At 31.4% G+C, this 27,054-nt stretch overlaps 1 protein-coding gene across 1 annotated transcript in view; it reads right to left on the reverse strand.

Moving 5' to 3' along the window:
- Positions 1-84: 84 nt before the first annotated feature.
- Positions 85-27,054, reverse strand: part of LOC100162346 (uncharacterized) — a 34,862-nt gene continuing 7,892 nt past the window's right edge. The window contains 1 exon segment of the mRNA NM_001162055.2: positions 85-606. Coding sequence (NP_001155527.1) covers positions 268-606 — 339 coding nt within the window. The 3' untranslated portion in view covers positions 85-267.

A 27,054-nucleotide genomic window follows, 5' to 3' on the forward strand; every position in this document is an offset into this window, starting at 1 on the left:
TGTTGTTAATTTGGTTTTGTAGGTATTTGTGTTATAAAATGGTTGCATACCTATATTATAATTTAATAAAGGTTCAACATAATATTGGGTTCAGTGTGGTACGTTTTATTAACACAATGACTGATATTGTATATCATCAAACAAAATAAAAATTATATAATATAAGACTATCATATTTTGTGTAAATAAAAAAAATAAACAATTGTGCCAAAACGTTCGTTTTTATAAATATTTTTATTATTATGTTATTGTGCGCTCGACTCTTGTTCACCGGATACAGTTACGCTTATGGTTGACCAGTTGAATAGCCTGTCGGACCTCGGTGGCCGCCGCCTCGCAATCCATGAACGGCAACCATCTCAGCCATGAGTACGAGCAGTATCCATCCGTGTTCTCGCGGCTCGTCGGCAGGTCCTTGACCGCATACTCGACGGCTGCCTTCCGTGCGTCCTGCTGCACCTTCGGCGATTCCAGGGCCGCGGCCAAAAGAGCCTTATCGTTGCCCGAACGGCCCTCCAGCCCAGCCACGTTGTACAGCAGGCCTGCCGGAAACCCTTTGGAGTTGGCCTGCACCAGCGCGTCACCCAGGTTGCTGACGCCGGCCACCTGTGGGGCGAATCAAGGTACATTAAACACATAAAATGGTGTGTTTGGAAAATTGTATTTTTCAGTGACGTGTGATGTGGTTGACTGGGTTTGGATGCGATCAACAGCAGATTAGCTAAATATATGACGTATAATAAGAGTTTTGGGGGCTTGGAAAACATTTTGAAAAAATAATATATTGTACGTCGTCTCGTTGTTCAAAATTATTTTGATAAACATAATTTTTATTACTGGGCAGTTAAGTCTGAATGCGTTATCAAGCACAACAATTTACGATTACATCATTGTCATAAAAAAGTAAATGAGCTATAGTTTTCAAAATTCGACAAAAAATCAGATCTTATGAGATTTTTAACAGGGTATTATTTGTATAAATGACACAAGGCCCTTTATGGCTTATTATTTCGTGTCGTTATAATATATTTATTGTTTATAATAATATAATTATGTATGCATTTCAGGTATATCCGCCTTTTCTGATACTAGTGCACTAAAACACCGAAAATCTGTACCTAAAAGATTTCTGAGAGTTAAGATTTTTTTCGATTACCTTAACGCTCACATTCACTTAAACAATGTTTGATTATTGGAGCAGTCTAAGCACCCACACTCGTTAAAGACAAAGTTATCGAACAAAGACAATATTAATTTATAATAATAATAAGTACAGCTGTATGTATATTTATAATACTACACTAAATTGATTGAATCTTAATGATTTACAAAGAATGTCATTTTTCGACGATGACATACTTCAGTAATAATAATAATTATTATAAATTATAATGCTCGTTTTTTACCAGCTGATGTTGTAGGAAGCGTGGTATTTTGTTTTCTTTACATTCGACTGCAGGATAAGTACTTAAGGGGCATTGCTACTACCATCAATTTTAGCTCAAAAGACCTTAATTTTAACAAAATTAAAGTTAGCTTACGTTGTCCGATTTTGATTCCGAAAAGAAATTTGAACTGTGCTTAAAACTGTCTATATTTATGTCGTACGCAACATTTTGTAAAAATTTAATCTTATTTTATTGTGAGCTGTATTTGAAAACTTTAAAATATGAGTTTTCAAATCATAATTAAAATTAGAATTAATATTAAAAACAAAAGTACGATCTACAGACATTTTTTTGCTGATTTCAAATACTTTTTCAGAATCAAAATCAGACAACGTTACCTAATTTTAATTATGTCAAAACAATATTAAGGAAGTTTTCGTAAAATTTGTATGGAGAATTTTATATTGGTATCGAGTGTTTCATATAATTATACCTAAATTGTACCGCGTACGATAGTGGTATTGAAATACATTCACCCAAATAATCATTTATAAATAAACATAGATCTCGAGCAGCTAAGACGAGATTAAAAATTGCCTAAATGTTGCCCCTTAAATAATAGCCGTAGAGAGGCCCCTTAAACTATAATATTTAGCGTATTATAGGTATTCTGAAACAGACATATTTTATACGAGAACGCATCCATTGCGAATAATATTAATTTATTAGTTGATTTTATTTACCACATAATATACCACACTACTAATCGAAATTTATATTGGTAATAATTGAAGTGCGAAAATCCAAAACGTGGTGTTGCCAAAAATCAAAATGTTCACAAATTAAGAAAAACTATATCACGTTATATGACATGAATTAACACTTGTAATTGGTGTAATCAAATGTAAAAAATGAAAAAAAAACGATTGGCGGTGTCAACATAAATCTATTTTGACTTTAAAACTTAGTTTTAATACTTTAAAAAAGTGTTAACAGACCAAAACGTGGTATTGCAGGTATTGTAAAGATAATGGCAATATCACGTTTTGAAGTTGTTCCTATTTTTGTTCATGCAAAACGCATTATTGCCGGCAATACCACGTTTTGAAGAAAAATTTAATATTGGTAATACCACGTTTTCAATGATATCAAGTATGTCCCAATACAAACAACATGGGCAATAATACGTTTTGACTTGAACATGTAATACCACGTTTTGTATTGACATTAAATGTAGCAATATCACGTTATGCATTGAACATCAGTTTTAAAATCGATTTTATTCACAAAAGTAATCGATAGAATTTAATTCTGACTCCAAAATCGAATTCCTCACATTTTTTCCCATAAAAATCGATGTTTAACTCGATTTTTGAAATTTTGGCAATACCACGTTATGGATTTTCGCTCTTCAATTTTGATATAAATAATAGTTTACTATATCCTTAAAAAATATTAGACTGACACGCCGTCGCAGCTCAGAATCGGAATCATAATAATATGCAATAATAAATTGTATATCATTGTACTCGAATTTAATACATCCATTACGGTGAAGTGGTTGGAGGTGCACTCAAAACATGCCATGCCCAGTTCTCGGGGTTTTCGGTTTTTCCGAATGTTGTGTTGTCTACACGTGGTTTTTTCAGGCGTTATTTTTATTTGCGTTTTTTTTCCTGTCCGCTGTGTTATTAGGAGAAAAATATAGGCAAATTAATATGTCGTTATTTTAGTAACTTGACATCGTGTGGGTGTAATCTCTCAATCATATAGACAGTATTCTTATTTAAGGGGTATCATTAGTATGAAAAATACTTTGACAATTGAAAAAGGTATTTCCAATAATACGGTTTATTGAGCTATTTGAGAGAAAAAACACCTCTTGCTCTCAATATTGTAGAAGAGAAATTAATCTGTGTCTGTGTAAAAGTTAATTTTTGATATTTTAATAATTACTTAACTCAATAATTAAAATTAAATAAGTAATATATCACAAGTTGTTGAGCTAAATATTGGAAAATATAAACAAAATATCTAAAATCTACTCATATACAGGTTAACTTCTGACCTAGATAAACTTCTTCTCGCCAATTTGTTTAATAAAGTGTTCATACTATAATTTCACTCAGTAAGGTATATTAAGGAAATACAAAACTAAGTTTCGCAGTGTTTCATTAAAATTCACATTTATAATATTAGTGTATAAAGTTAAGCTGTATTATTGACGTGGAACCAGACAAGACAGACGACAGAACCACTACAATAATGATCACTTACTATGCACTCGCTTACACGACCCGCAGCACACACATAGAAAATTGCCTACATTAAATTCCTCAAAAACTGTATTGATACCCTTTAATGGTTATTTGTTATCAACGCACTTCCGTACTACCAGGTGGGTCAGTTAATGGATAATGGTCACTATTGTCATCCAGTTAATAGATCAAAATATTCAAAATCAATTAATGGCCGTGAAATAGATAATTATACGCCTGACAACAATTTAAGCACCTAGATACTTCCATTGGTCTGATTTAATGAAAGTAATGCATAAACAAAATTACTATATGAGGCGGAGGACTTTTTAAATTTTAGCAAATTCTTAACAGGAATAACAATTTAAATTTTATGAATATTTAAATTTTTTATATTAAATATATTAAAAACTATTATAAATAATGAACATAATATCAATATCAACCAATGCAAAGTAAACTTCTTTATCAAATCAAAAATGTTCAATACATTTTTTAAATCGAAACACTAGAACCAGAGATGTAAGGCTGAACAGTTTCAAAAGTTTTCAAGTGAAAGTTTTCATGAAATTTGAAAACTTTCAAAGGTTGTTGAAATGATAAATGTTGAGAGTTTTCATTACCTATCAATTATCATAGAGTGATTGATACTATTATTGAAGTATTAATTTATTTTATTAATTAAATCAATAACAGCTAATAGATCAATATTATATAATTTGGTAAGCTGATGAGATGTAAAGTATAATAAACAATTTAAATTGTAGAATAGTACACAAATTGAATTTAAGGTCTAAAAAAGCAAAAATCAAAATTAAAATTTTTTTTTTTGAAAAGTTTCATTAGACCAGTAAAAACATGACATTTTACATCTCTATGTCACCAAGGTATTTTGTAGAAAAATGTATAGGGTTTGCAGGGGTCTTAAAACGATACAAAATATGATAATATCGCCCAACAAAATTGTATGACTTCAGTTGAACTGATATTTTCGTTGATTACCTATCAAGTTTGCTATGTTTTAATCGAAGCTATTTTTAGTATTTCCAAAACTAATTATTTTATATTAAAACAATATAAAGATATAATATTAAAACATTTTAATTTATTGGTACTTCTGCTGAAAACACAATAAATGTTAAAATTCGCTTTGATTAAACCCCATTTGACTTGTAAATCAATCAAATCTATTTTTATAATTAAAATCTGTCAAACCAAAGTTTCTCACAGTTTTGTCAGGCGATATTATAATACCATCCTTTTTGTTTAGCGACTGCTATCGATTATCATTTCTTATCGTTGTAATTATTATAAAATTAGTTAATTATATACTTATGGATATAAGTAACAAGGAGCCAGTGGCGCCCAACCCTATTACTAGGTATAGCGGTCGCTACACATTGAAAATAAGGGGTGGGTGGGTATAATAACATAAAATAATTAACTTGAAATATGTTCACTATTAATCATAGATTATATTAGTTGATACCTTGATATTTACTAATATTATCAATTAAAATATGATAAAATATATATAATAATATAATTTCGAGTTTGTGAGGGGGTGGGTTCTTGGGCGCCACTGCAAGGAACAGACCATTATATTATTATGTGTTGAAAAAATGAAAAATCATCAAGTATAAAAAATAAATGTAAACCGTCAAAAGTTATCATAAAAGTAGGTGATAGGTAGGTTAACCTACGGCTGATGATAATACTTTAATCACGAGAACTGTTTATCATGGACTGTAGTTAATGTTTTGTGAAAATATGTGTACAATATTACAATATTATAATAAGAAATAATATGTAATTTAAGAAAATATAAGCGAAATTGTGGAAAGGTGCTGCACCAGCGTATAAATAGTCGAAATCCGTAACTTTAATTAATTTATTTACTCTCTTCTCGTCGCTTAAACCGGTTTCATCGTAAAGATATCACGAGTGTTTTTTACGCAGTTTTCGAATTTTTACGTTATTTTATCCATTATCGGGGCTTGTCCGTACAACTTTCTACAAATATATTTTATAAAAATCGTCAACAAACACTTGTTGTCAACACGGGCTTGTGCGTGAGAATATAATAATATTATGATAACGTACGAATGATGTGGACTCGTTCTGCAAACATCGCGATTACCGATGGCGAGATTTTCTACAAAAACAAAATAATATAAATCTGACAACGATACACGACACCGTCAGTAGACTGAGTAGCGAGTACACTTGGCCGCGTAATTAAACCGGCGGTTATTGTATAATAATAATAATATGTAAAATATAATCCCCCGACAATCTTGACAACTCTCAGACGCTTCAAAATATTATAAACATTTTAGTACGCCGCGTGTTAAAATCGAAAATGCGCGGAAAACCTTGACCCATTTATCTGTTATATTCACTGGTGTAAATATTTGTTTGTTTCTTTTTTTTCGTCGGTTGCAGGCATTGACAATATGAAAAATCGTTAAAAAATAATCCCGTCGCGCTGCCGCCCCGCCCGGAAGTGAAAAAGCCTGAAGAAGCGCGAGTTAGGTTTTGTGGGGGGGGGGGGAGTCAAATAGCGGAGAAAAACGTTAGACGGCGCCGTTATATATTATTATGTACGACCGTGTTTGGGTTTAAATTGCGACAATAATCTAGGGGATTACGCAAAACACTCACGGAATTCCCGCCTGCCGTTCCGTCACACACGATTTGCAGAAACATCCCTTGAAGTCTCACAATAATCGTTTACGCGAAGTCAACATTTTTGAGCGAATAACGTCGAATCGTGCGAAAACAATAGTAATATATCGCATACAACGCGGCCGGCCGGTACTAAATGTTACCACTCCAATGTCATATTATTGAATGATAAAATATTATTGCATTTTGAGCGTATATAAACGCATTTATAGAAATGGGTGTAGCTCGGTATAGTTATTTTTTTAGGAGTCTTTGTGTGGCCAAACATATTATAATACTATAGTCCTTGATCATAAATAATCAAAAAAATTACGGCGTTAAAAAATAGACTCATCATAGGTATTCATTATCTAAAAGTCTAAACCATTTCGATTATAATATTATTTTGTGCTAAACAATTAATATTATATTCTAAAATCAATTCATTATAAGCTAATATTTCGACGATTTTAATATGTGACGGACGTACGAAATAGTCTAAAGTGTCAAAATTTTTTCAAACTTGTCTGTTTATCACGGAAAAGTGGTGGGGGTAGGGGAGTGAGATGGTTAGGAAATCTTCTGTGGCCGATAATAATATTATAGACCCATTCGAGGTTTTTCGTGGAAAAACCGTGGCAAAAACGACACTTTCTCGGGTACTTAAGTTTATACACGTTGTTCACACGTTGTTCTTATACATATTATAATATATTAATATGTACCTCCGATTTCCTCGGGCCTATAAACACTATAGGTATGTATTATTTTATCATTCGGACATTCCGATATAAACGTTATGACGTCACCCGTTATCGCCACGGTGTGTATGTGTAATTACCTGCAACGGACGGAGACTACGACAGGACAGGTACCTACGATGATATTTATTTGATAACGACCGAAACCGGCGCGCGGCGTGAACCGATGACCTCGACGTGTCACGATGTGTAATGATAACTGTTCGGGGCCCGACTCTGGCCCAGACGTAGTCGACAAGTGTATTATTTATTATTATTATTACGCGTATGATATAATGGGGAGATGACCGAAGCCACGTTTTTTGGGATTTTCAGGATTTACCATATACTGCTATCGACGAGGTGACCCGGTACTTTAGTCGCTCAATATTTTTTTTTTATGTATTCGAAACGATTCCGGAAAGGATCGTATTATTATCATCATCAATTGTCTCCGTGACAAGTACAATAATATTAGAACACACACCTACGTGGAAGGAACGCACGTGCGTGTATGTACATTATAATAATATGTAGGTCGGTTTTCTTAACTCGAAATCCACCTCCTCTGCCCTTTGGGGGGCATCACAGTGGATACTTTTGTTATTGCGCTCTCAGAACACGCATCGATATAATATTTATTTTATTTTATAAAAAAGTACCTATAGGTACATAGGTTAGGTTACGTTTTACCTACCTACGTCTTTATATGTTAAAGTATTTCAAACTAAACTAAATCGTGGGTAGCCTTACCCTACCTCATCTCGTACACGGCGAGAGAGAACAATTCATTTTTCTCAGAAATTAAGTATATTTTTTTTATTATAATAGCTGGTAGATATATACCGTATACCGCGTATACATCGTCAGCGGGTCAACGTTTTCCTGGTAAAGAGAAGAAGAGTCCCGCTGAGAGGCCGTTCGGGAGACGTGACGCCTTTTTACGTCTCCATTATTATTATTAATATTATTTTTACATAAACGACTTTATCATGATTATTTTATACATAATATACATCGATGACAGACAAATTCGAATTCGCGTTGTTAGATACTATTGTCAACGATTAAAATATATTATATACTATATGTCTATATAGCATATTATTATACATAATATACTTATCATATTAGTATATTACACAAGGTTGGTTAAATATTATACCATGAATCAATCAGATCCCCAATTGAGTGATAGAACTATTATATTGGTTTTACGATCTCCCACACTCAGTCTCAATACTGTATATCCTGTCTGTAACTAATTTTAATTTGGTATTGGTTGAGGACATATTTGGCTCAGCTGAATTCAGGCGTTTCTAATTAAAAACTGAAACGAAACCCTGAACAAAGCGGGAATTGAACTCCGAGGTCTTTGTCTCTAACAGTACATTATCCGAATCCGAACCACGTTGGTTTACAATTCCAATTTATTAATTATACATTTTGTACTTACAGGTAATACGTATTTACACGTCGTTCTATCAAATGCATGGTTTTAAAGTATAAACTTTTTCAATTATCATATGTATGTAGGTGGATACAGCCAAAGATTGAACGACTACAAATGAAATATGTACTTATAATACCTATATTATAGGTTATAAATTATAATTTTTTTTGTATTTTAAATTATTTAAATTTATATTTTTGATTCCCTATTATTACAAAACAAAGTCAAATACTTAATATTTTCCTATTGATACACTTAATTCATATAGTATCACTGTAGTAATATGTTGTTGTGCCATAATAATAACATATTGTAGCTATGTTGTATACTTGTATATTATATGTGTATACTATGTATATGTATATAAGTACCTTTTAACTTTTTAATATTGGTACCTACCTATGTTACGTTATAATATCATGTACGCGTATTCTATATATTATACAAAGTGGTTGCAAGAATTTTATTTTACCATAACACACGTAAAAAAATACCACCCACCCGGCCTTCGCAGTCTTAAATATTTACACTTTCATACTGCATACTAATATAAATTTCAAATAATGTTGTGGAGCGGGATAGTCGAATTCCTAATTTCAAGCCAACCACCAACGTAATATACACATTTTATAAATTAGTGTGTGAAATTTAACAGTCCTGCGTCTTCTACGTATTTATCATTATGATGTATACAATATACATACATATTATATATTAAGTTACACACATTGTATATAAGTACAGGACACCTATATAATGTTATGTTATCGTTGTGTATCACGTAAGTATATTAGTTTCCAATTTGTATCCGCTGCTTTGATGCAGGTAGCGTTTAAAGTAGGTATAGGTCCAACAACCGATCGAAGTTTAAGTGTTTTACTATTTTTAAATATATATAAATAAAATATATCTATATATCGATAGTACCGTAGTGGGTACGTACATCTAGTCGATATTATTGATTCGTTTGAAATATTCAGTTGTTATACACCAGTATCACATACCTATACTTGCAATTTTTTTAGGATCCGAACGGTATATTACAGCACAGTGCGTATATTTGCATGCCACTTATACCTATGTGTGTATATAAAAATTCCATAGTGTACATAATATATTTGTATTATCATTAGAAGCTATCCTCAGGACTGTTGGACAAACAAATTGGTTTTTGATAAATTAGGTTAAAATAAAATTCAATTATATAAGGTATATGATGTATGTATAATATATATATATATATATATACATATATGTGTGTATATATACATAATATAATAATATAATTTTACTATGTTTGACTGATAGGGGGATCGTTTTTGAAAATAATTGGAATAGTTTGAGGATGTTCCTTGGTTCCAGGTTCAGGGCTTATACATATTATTACCTACCTATAATTATATTATATCGGAACGCTTTCTATAATGATCTAAATATTTTTTTGGAGCTACAGACAGTTTAATATTGTTATAGTGAGAATAATATAATACATTAACTCAGTTATGAAATCATAAAAGTCTGAAGCCTTAAAAGAATAATTTTTTTTTAAAAAGTAATGAAATCGCACAGCGAAGATAACGGTTGACAACTCGTGGCATGTCACCCTGCCACGTAAAACTCAAAAGCCCCGTGTGAAATTACCCTACGACACGACACTGCATTACACACTGCCCATAATATAACGGTATGCAATTATAGTATAACGTTTACCTGCGAATTGTACTTATGATACCTGTTATTGAGTGTTGTGTTCCCATTGTATATGTTTATGATTATGAATAATATATGTCATGTAGGCACTATATGAGAGTCCTGTCCCGAGCTTGGTCCTGGTTATTATATAACATCTAGGGTTTCGGTTTGCATTCGCCACGACACTACAACAGCACAATAATATACCAGCGGTGGCGTGATACGAGAGGCACTGGAGAGGCCACTTTAACCCTTTCATAACGTTCGTTTACCACTCATCGGGACGGCGTTAACAAACACGAATGTGTGTGCGTGTGGACCACCGGATCACGGGACACATTTTTAGCTGTTTCGAGTGTTTGGGTTAGATATAATAATACGCTGATGAGTGATGATGGTATATACCAATTACCTAGGTACCGTGTATACGCTGCCTTGGCCGTCGATATAATATACGCAGTCGTGTGCGCACTGCACATAACACGCTGAGTGCTACTTCGGAAAACACATCGTATGAGGTTTAGTAAATTATTTTCGGCATGATGCCTATGCTCTTGTGCGCAGAATGTCTTTTTTTTCATATTTTTTTTGTGGCATCGACGACCCTTCCGGAACTGCTAACAAACATTACATCGACAGACAGACGGAATGTCTGACGAACATCAGCTGTCGTGTTTCAATGCGTGATGCCCTAATATTGTAAAACTGCCGTCGTTGTCTTCGCCCCGTATGACCTTTAAATTAATTAAAAACCGTGGCTTTGGTTTACCGCAGTATTCCCATTTTCCTGATCCTTTTATCGCAATAAGTCTACTTAACATATGTATACCTATATCTACCTACTCTAAACGATTTAGACCACGATATGTTTACTAGGGCGTCACTGTTTTCGGCCAAAATGTACCCTTCTCTTTTCGACCAGTGTCATTTTTCGGCCAAAACGTACCGTTCCCTTTTTGTCCTTTTACAATTATAACAACTGAACTTAACAATTTTTATATTTAATTAAATATGATTGTATCCAAAAATGTGATTTTTTGATAAATATTCAACTGAGTGAAAAAATAATAAAATAAAACAATTGGCAATAAAATGGTTTAACATATTATTAGCTTAGTCAAATAAATTAACAATTAATTTTTGTTAGAACAATTTTACAATTTTTATTACCTTTACTCTGCAATGTAAGTTTAATTTCGTTCATATTTGGTTATATTTTACCATCATAATTATTATTGTTACATAGGTGTTATAAGACTATATTAATTTTTGTTCAATTAATGTAATCGGAAATCTTAATATTTTGACATATTCATGAATTCATATTTTACTATCATAATTATTATTACATACCTTCTTATTACCTAGATGGCTATATGTATTATATGACTATATTAATTTTTATTGGATTATAATGTAAGTAATCACTAATAACATTGATTATGAATACTAATATAATATAATCAATTGTAATAATAATAATATGTTATAACAGTTTATTGCCATATGTTTTAATTTTTTTCAGTTTTTTACAGTTGTAGGTAATAATGCTTAAAAAAAATCACATTTTTGGATACAATCATATTTAATTAAATATAAGAATTGTTAAGTTCAGTTGTTATAATTGTAAATTTTAAAGAAAACTGTAGGTGCTGTCCGAAAAGGGAACGGTAAGTTTTTGCTGAAAAGTGACACTGGCTGAAAAAGGGGCCGCCCGTTTACTACTCGTGAGAAAAATACGTTTCTAACGTGGTTGTTCATAATATTATTTATTTATTTATTTTACCTAGTAGGTACATCAATAATTACAGGCTTACTATAGATAGGGTAAATTGAGATTCCCCGAATATTCCCCCCTAACTATTTCTGGCATAGTAGGACATCTTCCCCCGACACATTTTTTGATTCGAACATCCCCCCTCCCCCATAAACCTAGTTTATTATTTAAGAATATTGTATTATTTATTTTTTAATGTAAATTATTTGATTTTTTTGTCTAATTTTGTCTTAAGACAGAAATCCAAATACTTTCATTAATTATTAACTATATTTTATACAGAAAATCTTTTAGCTATTATATTAATTTAAAACTATATATTTACTTAATTCTTTTAAACATTACTTTTTACTGTGTCAAATATAATGTATTAATATGTATAAACAATAAACATATTATTTTTTTTATTATTTTAATATCTATTTTTATTTTTTCAAGTAGACAATCATCAAATATATACATCTATGATCTATAGTTTATTATAGTTATGAAAAAATTTCGAAATTTATTCTGTATTTAGAGAAAATTAGACGATACCTAGGTGAAAAAAATAATTTCATATTAAATAATAAATAATATAATAGTATTATAACTGAATGGTAAACTTAAAAAGAAAAAAATGGGAGGAAAATGTCTGCAACAAAAAATGTTTCTGGGGAATATATCCTGCTTACTACTACAAGAACTGGAACCTCACCGAAAAGAAGGAATCGGAACCCTTTGAATATTGGGAACTTAACCTAAAAATTATCAAGGTTCCAGTCCCTGCCTACTACACCGAATACAGATGTCTGTGAATCATTAGGTAGGTACTATATTTCCTGAATAGTGTGTACATGAGCTAGTGGCATACTTAGAATTGCATTATATAAAATGTCCCCTCCCCATTAGTACACCACTGATATGAGCTGTATGATGTTAGTGTATCGCACCATCCCGATTTCAGATTCCTGAAAAAAACGATACTTTATAATATTTTTTTGCATTATAGTCTGATTGATACACGTATAACATATTGTTCGTCTGTTTTCCTTGTTTCGAAAATTCTGACAAAGATTTACAAGTGGAACACCTAGACTTTGAGTTGGGCATTTATAATGGATCATTACAAGAAGAAGGAATTAAATAAATAATAAAAACAGTTTAAATATTTGTAAATGTGTAAATTACTTATGCTTCATATCTTCATAGCATATAGCATAGACATATTAAAGCTTAATAAACTGGTTACTGGTCTAGTTAAAGGTTACCATACAAGTACTCATGATATTGGCACCCATCTAAAATTAATTAATATACAATAGAAGTTGTTAGGTATTATTGATTATTATGATTTATGACTATTGCATTTTTAATAATACGATGATGAATACCTACACATTGCACAATATGCTATATTATACTATATAGCATTAAAATAAACCCAACCAATTTAAATTATTATAGTAAAAAATTGTAATGTAATAAACATTATGTAATATAAATATTTTCGTATTAATAATTGAAAATCAAAAATACCAACTCGAAAAATACAAAGTTGAAGTAGATACAGTTAGCTTATTAATTATTGGTTAATAAATTCAAATTGCTTAGTTTAATATACTGACGTAGAAAATTAAGTACTTTTGAATTGTTGTAAACATTAATAATATAATGACACTATTTCAACACTTGCATTATATCCTTCTACTGTACTAAAATGAACAATTATAATGAATCAATAATTCAGATGATAAAAAATGCAGTTAAGTAGTAATAGTGAAATGAATAAGCTGTGAAGTTTGAGAAATTTAACTTATATCCAAAAGTTATTTTTATTCATTTAAAATAGAGATATAGGTAATCAAAGTAAATTTTATTTGTTTAATAATATATTTTCCAGAGGAGGGGGGTCGTTATACATTAATCTCATTTATGGTATTACTGACATTTTATCTCTTAGACTTTGGTCAACATTAGAAAACATTTGTGGACACGTTATGTGAATATAGGTATGTAATAATTTTGTTTAACTCGAAAAAAGAATGATGAAAAATTCCAGAGGTGTTTGACTAAAAAAAATTTAAATGAAGTTAAAAAATCGTAATTTACGTATAAATGCACGTTATAATTCGTCCCACTAATTTAAAAAGACATGCTTTATAATTTCATGCACGGTTCACTATGTAAGTATAATTATACACATTTTTAATAGTTTGAATAAACTAAAAAAACTAAGAGTCGACCGAATCTAAAAGAAATTACATATTTAAATTCACATTACACTATTGGCCTGCCTAAGGAGTTGAAATCATGTATTATTTATACATTCAGTAGCTGAAACGGAATAGGACAGCAAATACATAATATTATGCCCTACTCGCATATTACGCGTCGAGTGGGTTATTACTTATTAAATTGATCCGAATTTCGGGTACTCCCGAATAGCACCTGACATAGAAATGCAATTATCATTAGAAGATTGGAATCATACTAAAATGGATAATACAATATTATACGACAGCGTAAATGATGATCGTTTGAATTAATGTTATACCTCTGTATTTGGAAGCTGTATGGCCTACGGGCACTGGCACAGAGTATACAGTCCGGCGGCACTCGAGGAGAGGATATAATTTCGTTTTGAGTGTAAAATCAATTGCGAGCAATCACGATTTACGTTTAGGTGCATAATATATAAAATAATGCTTTGTGCTTTGTTACACGCAGTACAGCGACCCCATGCGACCCCATTCAATTGCATTTTTAATTTTTTTAAATTTCGGTGGCGCGGGCGGTCAAGACTTAAATGGTATACGTAGGTACACCAATATTGGTACACGGTTGATACTCGCGCACAAACACAACCATCAAATTGTTATTGAATTGTTTCTAAGGTTGGCACTCTAAGTTCCGTCGTCATTGTTGTTATTATTTATCACATTTTAAGATTATATATAATACGACAATGGTCAACGGCAGTTATATTTTTGGTAACTGTAAAATATTTATAGGGTAGTATTTATACTATTACTGCCTAGTAAATGTATACGTCATGATACAAAGTATTTTATACGAATATCAAAGTATAGGAAAAGACGAAAACCGAAGTTGATTTATTATGTTGTGCTATGTGTTTACGTTATATCGTAAAACTACTATTATTTTCGAAAGACAAACACACATTAAAAGCCGTGTACAAAGGATTTAACCTCTTTCCTCCGAATCTGTTGCCACGGAAACACTTTATACGACGTACGACGGATATAATATACAAAAATTAAAGGACTTGTACTAAAATAAATCTTTTGTTCAAGTCACAAGCTTCGGTGAGATTTATGGCTTTCCATATATGAACAAAACAAATATTACATTGGACTATATACATTATAAAATAAACATTTTCAAATATTCAAGTCCTGGTTAAGGAAATACTAAAATGAAAATGTCAATATCAGATAATTTAAAACGGATCTTTTATAGCTAGTGTTTGAAGTATGAGAAATATTTCAAATGAAATTTGAAGTTGTGAAATATTGGATTTTTATTAATTATTTCATTTTTATTTTTTAAATATTATTTTGTTTTATATTTTTATTATATATAAATTATAATTATAATTTATATTATTTCATGTGAATCGTTAGCAAAAAAACAAAAAACTATGATCTTTATAATATATACCTAAGTACTGGTTTCCTTTTACTGTTTCTTTTTAATATGTATTATGTTTTTTGTTTTATATAATTATAATACATGTTAACATTAATAAGAAACAATGATCTTCATAACATAACATAATTATTACATTATATGATAACACATTATATGATAAACGTTATACCCAAGCGTTTTTTTTAAAATTTATATTCCATTTTTATATTTTTATTTTTATTATGTTATTTTTATATACAATTATACAAATAAATGTCATAAGGATTCTCGATCAAGAAAACTCTGATCTGATTTTTAACATATAACTATATAAGTTACAACGTACATGGTACATATACAATATACCTATCTATTCCTTATTTATTTTACATTTTTACATCAAATAATAGGTACAGCAAAAAAATACAATATTATATTATTATACATTAAAACTAAGAAAAAAATGTGTGTCAATGGCTAATGAGGTATTTAATTTATTTAGATTAATTATTTAATATTTTACATTCAAAACTACAAAAATAATAATAATTGAAATATTTCACGAAATATTTCATTTTTTTAAATTTCATGAAATTTTCAAACACTAATTATAGCTTTAAACAGTTTTATGCTACCTACGAAATTGTCTGAAATAATAATAATAATAATTATTATTTATTGGGCAACCAGTAAACGAGTGCCCCTCAACGAGATTTATTAACTAGTAAATTCATCACTTTCGGGCCTAACACGTAATTTCTAATACAGCTAAACACTCGCTAGTGAAGGTCTGTTCCACGTGTAAAGCTCAAGTACCGACCCCCTAGTATACTAGCATATATTATTGTGTGTGTTGTGTGTATGACATTTTTTTCTGTACATTAAAATACTCTGTTATTATTATACGAATAAATCAAAATACGTATTGCACTTAACCATTGATAATGATCAACAATTATTAATAAAAAATGTAAAACAGAAACAAAATAAAAATGTATACAGTAAATAAAATATATCGGAAATTGTCTTTTCTTACATCTATGTTTTATATTTACTGCAGTAGTTCGTCCCAGCTACAGACCTACAGAATAAATCGGAATCACGAGTTCCAAATTTGTAAATACAATGTAAATATAAATACTATATAATATTGCAATTGGTGTATGCGTGGTCTAATAGACGCAAGTTTGTTAGGCGAACATTCGTTGTTGTCTTTGTGTGGGTGTGTGTGAGTTGGGGGGGGGGGGGTGTCGAGAGGGAGGATTATGTATATAGGTCATCGGAACGAGACTAAATTTATTTTATCAACGATATTGATTTTTGTACGAATATTGTGTTAAGTTTGCCGAACTAGGACCTTTAAACATCCACCGTGTAGACATAAGCGTACAATAGTCATAAATTATAAATAATATAACGCGTTGAATTGGTGTTACAAAAATCAGATAAATCTATCGTTTACCTCATAAACATAAACGATTTTGCACCCATACCCTCTACTGCACCCGTACACGAGATTTAAGTAGGTCGTAACAATAAAAGCATGTGTTACGAGTCACGAGACTAATATAAATAATATTATAATATGAAACAATTAATATATCCATTATTATTGTACCTATAACAGTATTTTACGCGGATCGGTCGGATGTCCTATAATATGTCGATTGTGGATATTATATTATTATTATACGTTAATGAATTGATAACTATTGTCTATTGTTTCATATATCGTCAAGCCCTGACTGACCCGTATGGGATGTAAATGAATACCATGATTCATAGTGTATGGCAATCAAAAAAAGTTGTTGTCATAATATGTATAATAATATATAATATTTAAGAGTAATATCATAATATTATTATGAGTGAGGTGGTAACTGGTAAGGAAAAGGACCAAAAGCGGAATAAAAATATTAGTCGTAACAGTATAACGGCGGCGAAAAGTCTGTTCATGTGTCGGCACATATATAGGTACATAGTACGCACATATATTATTTACAATTAATATTATTGTATGTTTGTCGGTTGATATTAATTTATTATATACGTCGAAGCTTCTGAAAAAACCGTCAGAATTAATAACTCGTGAAAAATAGAACGTGTTCGCTGATCTCTGCAATAAGATATTATTATTATTATCGCGCGGTTTTCCGGCGACGGATCTTTAATTATACAGAAGCCGAGTAGAAAATACTATTATAATATTATGATGGATGTATCTATAGGTACGCGAAAATATCATAATATATTTTTCACCGTCGTCCGAATATTTATCGAGTTTGTGTGGAGCGAAACAATTTTCGGTGATTAAAAAAATAATAATAATAATAATATTATCATTATTAATGATTCCAAAACGACCGGCGGCGACTGCGAACGTCGAAATCTGTTCGGAATATTATGATTTGTCCCTCGCGCGCCTGTTTTAATGCGGTTTTATTTTCACCAGCAGCGCCGTTATAACCGCGTCATCGTCATATCGTTAATGTTACGAATTATAAATATTTATATTATCACTGCGATTGCTCTATAATCCACAACAACTCAACAGATATATTATTATAATATTTATAAAATTGTTGTTTCAAAACGTATATAATATACATATACATATTTATATATATATATATGTGTGTACTAATACCACACTACCACAGGCGTGCGCAGACTTCAATCGCAGATGCAGCACACAACATAAAGCGGTTCATTTTTTAACATTCGGCCGAATTAATTTTGAAAATTATTAACTGGTAGCCTGTAATAATATAGTTCGTAGTCTTAACTAGGTTAGGTACCTGTTTGTTGTATGCTGGTAAGCTGGGTATAATATTTGTAAAGATTAAAAAGTAAAAATATAAAAAATAGATTCAGATCATATTTCTACTACTACTATTATATTGAATAATGCATTTTCTTGGCCAGTCGACCAACCGTCGACCGTGTAGATTAAACAGCTACAACTCACACCTCTGCGGCCCAACCAAAAAAATGTTGCACATGCAGCACATGCACTTTCTGCTGCATCCGAGCGCACGCTTATGATGATGTATAGGTACCGTATAACATAATATTATACCTAGACTATAATATAATATAATCGTACTAATAATATTATGTTATACGGTACAACATCATAAGCGCATGAGCACGTGTGCATCAGAAAGTGCAAGTGCAACATTTTTTAGGGGCCATTGTTTGGCATGTGGGTCGCGAAGGTGCAAGTTATATCCGTTTAGTCTACACGGTAGATCGACCAGACTGACCGGGAAAATGTATTACCTATTCAATATAAGTAGATGAAATGAATCTATTTTTTATTCTTTTATTTTTTTATTTTTACAAATACTATACCCATTATACATCCAGGGTCATCATTTGGAATAAAACCGTGAGAGGTAGCGAACATCTTGAATAATATTTTTTAATTCAACTGCATGTGGTTTAATGAAGTTTGGGATCAGTCGGTGGATAAACTAATAAAGTTGGTGCTATTGATACCCCTCGCTACCCCTCATAATGACGCCTATGATATAACGCTTAACGCAGGCAACGATTAACTTAATCAAATCATTCGAATATTTTCCAATCGTACCAATAATGTTATTGTAAAATATTGTTTTCAGACTAGATACAAGAACGACATGGAGCCACTGGGGTTAGTGTGCATGGGATTTGTTTCTTCACTGGTAATTATCAATATCACGGCTATTATGCAGGACACACACACAGACTTATTATTACGCGTTGGCCGTATGGTTTGACAAATAATATTATTTTATTATGTATAATGTACAGGTACAATATTATTATATACGTAGAACTCGTTACGGACGTCTTTTTTATCCAGCGAGTTTCATCATTTTCTCGTTAAAAAATCATTATAATATTATTATTATTATTATTATTATTATTATTATTATTATTATTATTACGTATACCTACCTACTACACTGTGATCATTCGAAACCGATCAATGCTCTCGGTCGTCTTTTTTCCCCTGTGTGTTCGGACAACCAATGACGGATAGTAATGATTTGCAGTGGAAACATAATCTATATATTATTATCTTTATTCACAGCAGCAGCAGCAGCAGTACCTACGCTGCAAAACGCGCCGACGGGATTTATTATTGAATTCGACGATATTATTTATTTTCTAAAAAGAAACAAATTCTGAATGTACGAAGGCGACACGTTTACAATAATATAATATCTAAAATTAGGTACCATTCACTGCAGTCGGACATTGAACACGAGACACGCGGCTTTCGAACCTAGCGTTTTTTTTTTGTTGTTAGCTTTATCTCGTTCTAATAAGCGATGCTCGTTATAGTGATTACTGCTGTACAGTATACCTATAAAAAAAGAAAAACGTCTTTTCGCGCGAACGTATTTTATTACACCATTATAGGTATTATTTTGTGCGTAATAGAAATTATGAACTTTTTTTTTCTTTTTCAAAAAATATATTTACCCGAGTAAATTAAAGCTATACGATGTAGTGAAAATAAATTATATTAGTCGGTTGACTTTACAAGTTGGTTCACAGGGTGTCTCTCGATGATTCGCTGATGTAAATGAGTTGGGTCCTCCCCTCATTCCGCGGCCCTTTAAAACGGCGAATCTCATCGGGACACCCTGTACACACATAATATATAATGTTTAAACACTTTGCACACTGCAGTCTCCCTCGTCTGGTATATATAAATTATTATTACAACGTTTAAGTTTATTTTCCAAACGATTACCTATGGGTGCAGTGATGTGACAGAAACTGGGCCTTTTGGCTAAATTGTCTCAGGGGAACCGTCACAGCGTACGCTCGTTATATACTAAATACATATAAACATATATAATGCAGAGAATGTTAACGGTTTTCGGCTTCTGTTTATAAACAACTGAATTTTACGGCTAAAAAAGGAACACTGTACAAATAAACATCGCAAAAATTGCATAAAAGTACACAAAACAAATATAAACTTACACGGCGTGGTAAAGTTAAATCATAATATACTATTATATATTGTTATTTTATTAAACTTTTGTTAATAAGTCAACACTGTCATCGTTACCCAAAAAACATGATTTTACATATGACATTATTATTAACATATCGTAATTCTTTTTATTTTTGACCCAGTTTAGAGTTACACCATTTAATACCTACTATTATGACAGCGTTTTAAATTCTGGTGATTTATTTGGGGTTTACCTACTACACATTTGGCATAGTAATTCTATTATAATCTACTACTTATTAGTTTAAAGTATAAATTATTATACTTTATTAGTTACTACTTAGTAGTTGTGACCGACGCCTTATAACACTTGTCACCATAAATTATATAGGTATATATCATTGGCTTGCAATGTTCAAATATTATTTAGGATAAATGGAAAAATGATATGATAAGAACCAATAATTGTGGGTTGAGAAACTTGCAGGTCATATTATAAAGAATGAAATTTAATATGTCGTTGAAACCACATTTCCACTAAGACGAGGGTTGCGACTGCAGTTTTCCCTTTAACCATCGATATCCGATAATATTCATAATAATATAGGTGTTAACCTATGTCAATATTATTCGAAGGACCGATTGGTTTCCTCATAGGTTTGCCAAGACATTTTCGCAAATGGTTTATACCGCGTTTAGAACATTGGTATAATATATATCTACACACCGGCAGATGGTTTTTCACGATCGTTATGCGGTCTGCTGCCATATACACTCAATGTAATATTATGTAAATGCAATAGACACACAGCAAAGTAGAATATATTGGCGGAGGGAAATTGTGTACGTTTTAACGGTATATTACGTAGGTTCCTCCTATATAATATTGTATGTGCATATTATTACAATTTCCTAACGTGTGCGAATAAATATTGAATTTTGGTGGCCGAGGGTATAGGTAGTCGACGAACCCGATGTCAATAAAAATCGAAAAATATTGTGCGTACCACGTGTGTATATTTTATGTATAATATATATATATATATATATATATGTATTATATTGCAGCGAGGTGAAATTAACGAAAAACCAAAAGAGCTGACTACGATGAATATTATGATAATATATACGATATATGATATACGCGGTAATGAAATTACCGACCGTTGTATACCACGAGAGGTCAAAGAGTGTTGTTATATTTTCTCCGGTAAAATAAAACGGTAATTATAATTTATGACCTCCGTGGATGAGCATTATATATATTATATACATATAATAAATATAATATATATATGAAGTCGTGTTTATTGTTGTCCGTCTGACGGCGTTTATGTAATTAATAATTATTATTACTGCAGTATCATAATATACTATAATATTATAATACACGTGCAGTACGCGAAAAATAAACCGTAACGCTTGTGTTACAGTAAATTGTGACTTATGTATGAAATGTACGCACACACACACACACACACACACACACACACACACACACACACACACACACTATACACACATCTCATAATAATAATAATATTATTATTATTATAGGTATGTAATGAACGGCGGCGTTTCCAGGTCAGTGAGCCGTCCCGCAAACGGTCTCTTTACCGTCTGGTGGTTGAAGCTGTGACTCTATAGACAACAACGTTTATTATTGTTGTGCAGACCTCCTCTCTACACGATAATATAATATTACCATTAAAACATCGTATGACCGGGAAAGAGGAGTTGCGCTACTTCCAGATGAGATGGCGGCGGTTCACGTGCAAATGTGAAATGTACATAAACTACATTATGTATACGTGTGTGTTTAAGTATTTACTTCGCGGGACGTTTGCAGACTTCGGCATTTTGCCACACGGTTTTACGGTGAGCCGAGCGCCTGCTTATAAGTTATAACGAATTGCGGAAATTCGTTTTGTGTTATACATTATATAATATTAAAATCATAATAATATTATGTACAACGATCTGTGTTATGTATAATGCTAATTGCTAGCTGAGTCCGCGCACTTCGTCACCTGTAAAAAATGACATCTCTAAAAAAAATTGTGATTGTTCAATTCCTTTTGAGTGTAACTCGCTGTGAGTGCAACTCGACCACCTAGGTAGGAAATGTGCGAAAATTCGATTTGATGCATGCTTGCACCTCATCTTCCCGATTTACCAATGTCAACCAATATACAAAAAAAATAAATACTAATTACTACTATAACTACTTAATTCTACAACCAATTCTGTGACCTTACAATAAACAAAAATACATTACGATTTAGTTTATTTTTTGCTGGACAGATGGTGCCACTGTTATATTTTTGCCATCCAGATGTAGTAGGACCATCATCTCATCTCTGCAACTTTATCGAACTAAATCTATGCTCTGTAATGTCGCCTTTAATTTAAAAAAAAAAAACTGCATGACGATTGAACAAGTAGTTTTGGAGCAAAGATTTCCATTATCACATTTATATAATACATATATAGATGGATAATGTATATTGTGAGTATGAGTGACGTTTCCGACATAGTTTTTGAAAATCTATAAATCGCGTATAGTCATAATACCTATACACACGTTTTTGCCAAAATGAGGAGACGTCGTGCGAAACGTCAGACGACCCTCTCCGGCTGTATGTGACACGCGGGCGAGAGCCGATGCGATAACGTTTTTCTCTCATAGAATGTATGCGACGATATTATTATAATACTGTCGGGCAACCGTGTATCCGGTAGTTGTATTGTGTATACTCGTGTTGTATTATTGTCATACATATACATGCGATAATAATATATTATTTGTGTACACGTTATTATATACCTATAGCGATATCTGCGGAATGCGTGTTTGTGCGCACTTAAATGTGAATAAGGTATATGTAGGCGTCTATTATTATGTTGATATTATGTGGGTGTACGGTGTGCCTACCTATATAATATAATATATATGGATACTGTCTCGCTGGAGTTTCTCGCAATACGATTCCATTATACTTAGGTAATCTATAATATATAGAATAATATCCCGTTAAACATGATAATAATAATATTATATTATATGAACACCGCCGATTAGAGCAAAAATAAATGCTATCAAGTCGATTTCTTTCAGCTCGTCGCGATGTGTGCTCATCCGTATTACAGTACTACAGTATAAATAAGCTGCGTATAATATTTAAATATATATACCTATTATAATATATATTAGTGCTCGAGTACACTGCGCAAGGGTCATGATTGCAGTTTTCTATATTTACTTTATCGTTATATACCTGTATTATTACATAAATCCCATCGCTCATGATATTATGATAATAATAATGATATGTACCTATATATGCACTAAAAAGCGACTCGCGACAGAGCGTCCCACAGCATGTTTGTACCGCACATTCAATACCGAAGTTTTTTCTGATTAATTTTTTTAGCGATTAGGATTTTTTTCCAGATAAAGATTTTACAAAGGTTATGTGTACTGTGCTTTTTTTTTAAAAATGTATTCGACGCTGCAGTCGATTGTAATTGCGAGTGTTTTATCAAAACGATTTGCGAATCTAGCTGCGGTCCTACATTAAATATTATAATACCTAAGTGTATACGAAACTAGCATTTGTGCGTGTTTGATTTATAAAACTGTTTGTTCAAAAATTATTAGAAGCTGTTTAGGAAATCAAACATTTTATCAACAACGATTTGTATTCGCGTTTTAATTTTTTATACTCGACATAATATTGCTTATATGTGAACGGCCTATAGAAAAACGTGCTAATCGGTGCAATGACGTGTGACGTGACATACGTGACAAAAGAATTCACGGCATTTTTAAATTCGCAGTACTTGACCTTTGATGGGAAGCTAATAGAAAAAACTAGTCATTCCGAGGAAATCACCGACGGGGAATTTTGTGAGTGGCGGGAAAATCTTCTACCACGCGTATAATACGAGAGCGTCAGAAAAGCTGAAAAAAACTTTTATCACATAATCTATTGTAAAACAATAATCGAGTTTTTATAAAATATATACATCATATATTCATTCATTCCCATGATATTTCCACATTCTACCTAACCCAGTAGTATATATTTTTTTTCATAGCAATTTCTAGTCATAAAACATGATGTCTGTTTCAAATAACTTTGTAGGCACCTATATATACCTATTACCTATACTGTTTATTCATTTTGATTTGTGCTGCAAATAGTACACATTTTATTTTATATATATTTTGTTTTTAGAATAATCAATGTATAACAAGACGTTTTTCCAAGAGGTATTTATGTAGTTACTCTCATTTTGTCACAATTTTATTTTTGTCCGATTTTATCGATTTTTGAAAAATTCCTAGTAATCAAAAAAAAATTGTTCTACTGTGTACGGTTTTCATTCCACACAGGCGTTGCATACAATTTGCATGCTATTCTACTGTCTCAAAAAGTCACAACGGGTATCATATAAATCTATAATATATGCAATAGCTATCCTTTATCGTTCCACTCAGAATACAAAACCAAGACACGGACAATATTGGGACAAGAATGCCATAATATATTATTGCCTATATAATTGTCCCGCCACGACAATCGCCTTATTTCACGTTTGATTTTAATAGCATAATAATATTGAGTTGTATCTTATTATATGCATATAAAATACGTGCGCTGGACTCGATTCGTTGTCATACCATAATATACATTATACCTAAAGAGATTCGAATTTATTATGCGTTTGCGCAAATGAAACATATCATATAAAGCTGGTACACAACGTTGTGAATTTAGGACGAACGTTTAGAACTTGATAAATACAATCACATAAAATATCTCGTTTGTTCAAAATCTGCTTTTTATGGTTCTGAGACTATAGGTTTATAGTATTTTATTACAATAATATAAACGAATATATACGTCGTATATATATATAGAGGTGCGTATACCAATATATAAAGTAGCATTCCTCGAGCCCGTCAAGGTACCAACTCTCTGCTCGTTGATTTTTTAATTAATGAATTGCAATATATCTTTCAACGTTTTATCGATTTTTCGTTCGCATTGTGTTATAGGTAGGTATAATATATTATTACGTGACATTAAATTATTCGAAAGTATTTGTTTATATATTAAATTCAGTTTATTTCAACTCCAATTTCGATTGACGTATTGTACAGTCTGTGTAACCAAGTATAATAGGTATAAGTAAGTTTAGTTCGAAAAAATGTGTTTTGTTTTGTTTTTCCTTGAAAACCCAAATGCGTTTATCTTTATTGACTATTTGAGTACATTTAAAAACTATATTATACCGAGCGTTTTATCAACATATTTATATCGAAACTTCACGATTTTTGCGCATTATTTGTTACGGTGTTTTACAAATTCAAAAATTTTATATTTTAACATTTATACCTCTCACAACGTGTTAAATTTGTTATTTTAGTGTTATAATATTCTCCGTTATGTTAATATAATAATATAGGTAATCACGTCATTAGAACTGCAATAAATACTGGCAGATAGAGAATATGGAGAGAATATTAGAGAACATTTTTAAATTATAATATTTTACATAAGTAAATTTTTCCAGTGTCAAAGCAAACAAGTAACAACACAAGATTGATGCTGCTAAACGCGAATTTGTTGTGATGCGCATCAGGGAGATAAAACAAATAGTGATCTGAGCTCCGAGGTACTATTAATAAAATATCGAGTCGATCATTGTTCATAATAAAACAAAATACATAGAACAACGGCTGCAGTACATCATCATCATCATCATCATCATCATCATCATTACCGTCGAGGCGTCGCCTTTTTCACATTTGGACGTGAAAATCTAATGGTGTAAAAACGCTTTTTTATATGGAAAATCGAGGGTCGTGTGCAGTGCACGTTCACGAGAGAAGCCAGAAGCATATAGCATTATTATTATTTTTTGATTTTTTGCGTCCTTCTTACGGAACACTGAAAAAATACGTATAATCTACGAGTAAAATATTAATGGACGCTTTTATTTATTTAAATTATTTACATCGCCGACGACAGTCAAAATATTATTTAAGCGAATCTGACGTGTATTAATTTTATTATAATAATAATAATAATAAATTATATTTTCAGTACGAACAATAATATTGTAAAATGTAATACCTACTGGTCGATAAGTTGATTAGAAATCGCCAGCCGATTAAGTATAATTTATGCGGAAAAACTATAGATATTTTATAGGTTAATTGACCCATGTATATAGTTCAATAATAATATACAGAATAATATTATAATAATATGACAATCGTCGTTAATATTCTATTCAATATAAATTATTAATGAAAAAATAAATGTTACCGTCAATCGTTATTCCTTAATCATTATTATTTATTAAGTGAGACCATATTATTGTAAAATGTGGTAAAATAGGTACACATTTACGTCATCCATTGTTATTATAACATTATTATGACGTACGTTGCGCCAGCCCCCCCACGAATTT

Source organism: Acyrthosiphon pisum, chromosome A1 (assembly GCF_005508785.2).
Source record: "Acyrthosiphon pisum isolate AL4f chromosome A1, pea_aphid_22Mar2018_4r6ur, whole genome shotgun sequence".
Taxonomy (NCBI): domain Eukaryota; kingdom Metazoa; phylum Arthropoda; class Insecta; order Hemiptera; family Aphididae; genus Acyrthosiphon; species Acyrthosiphon pisum.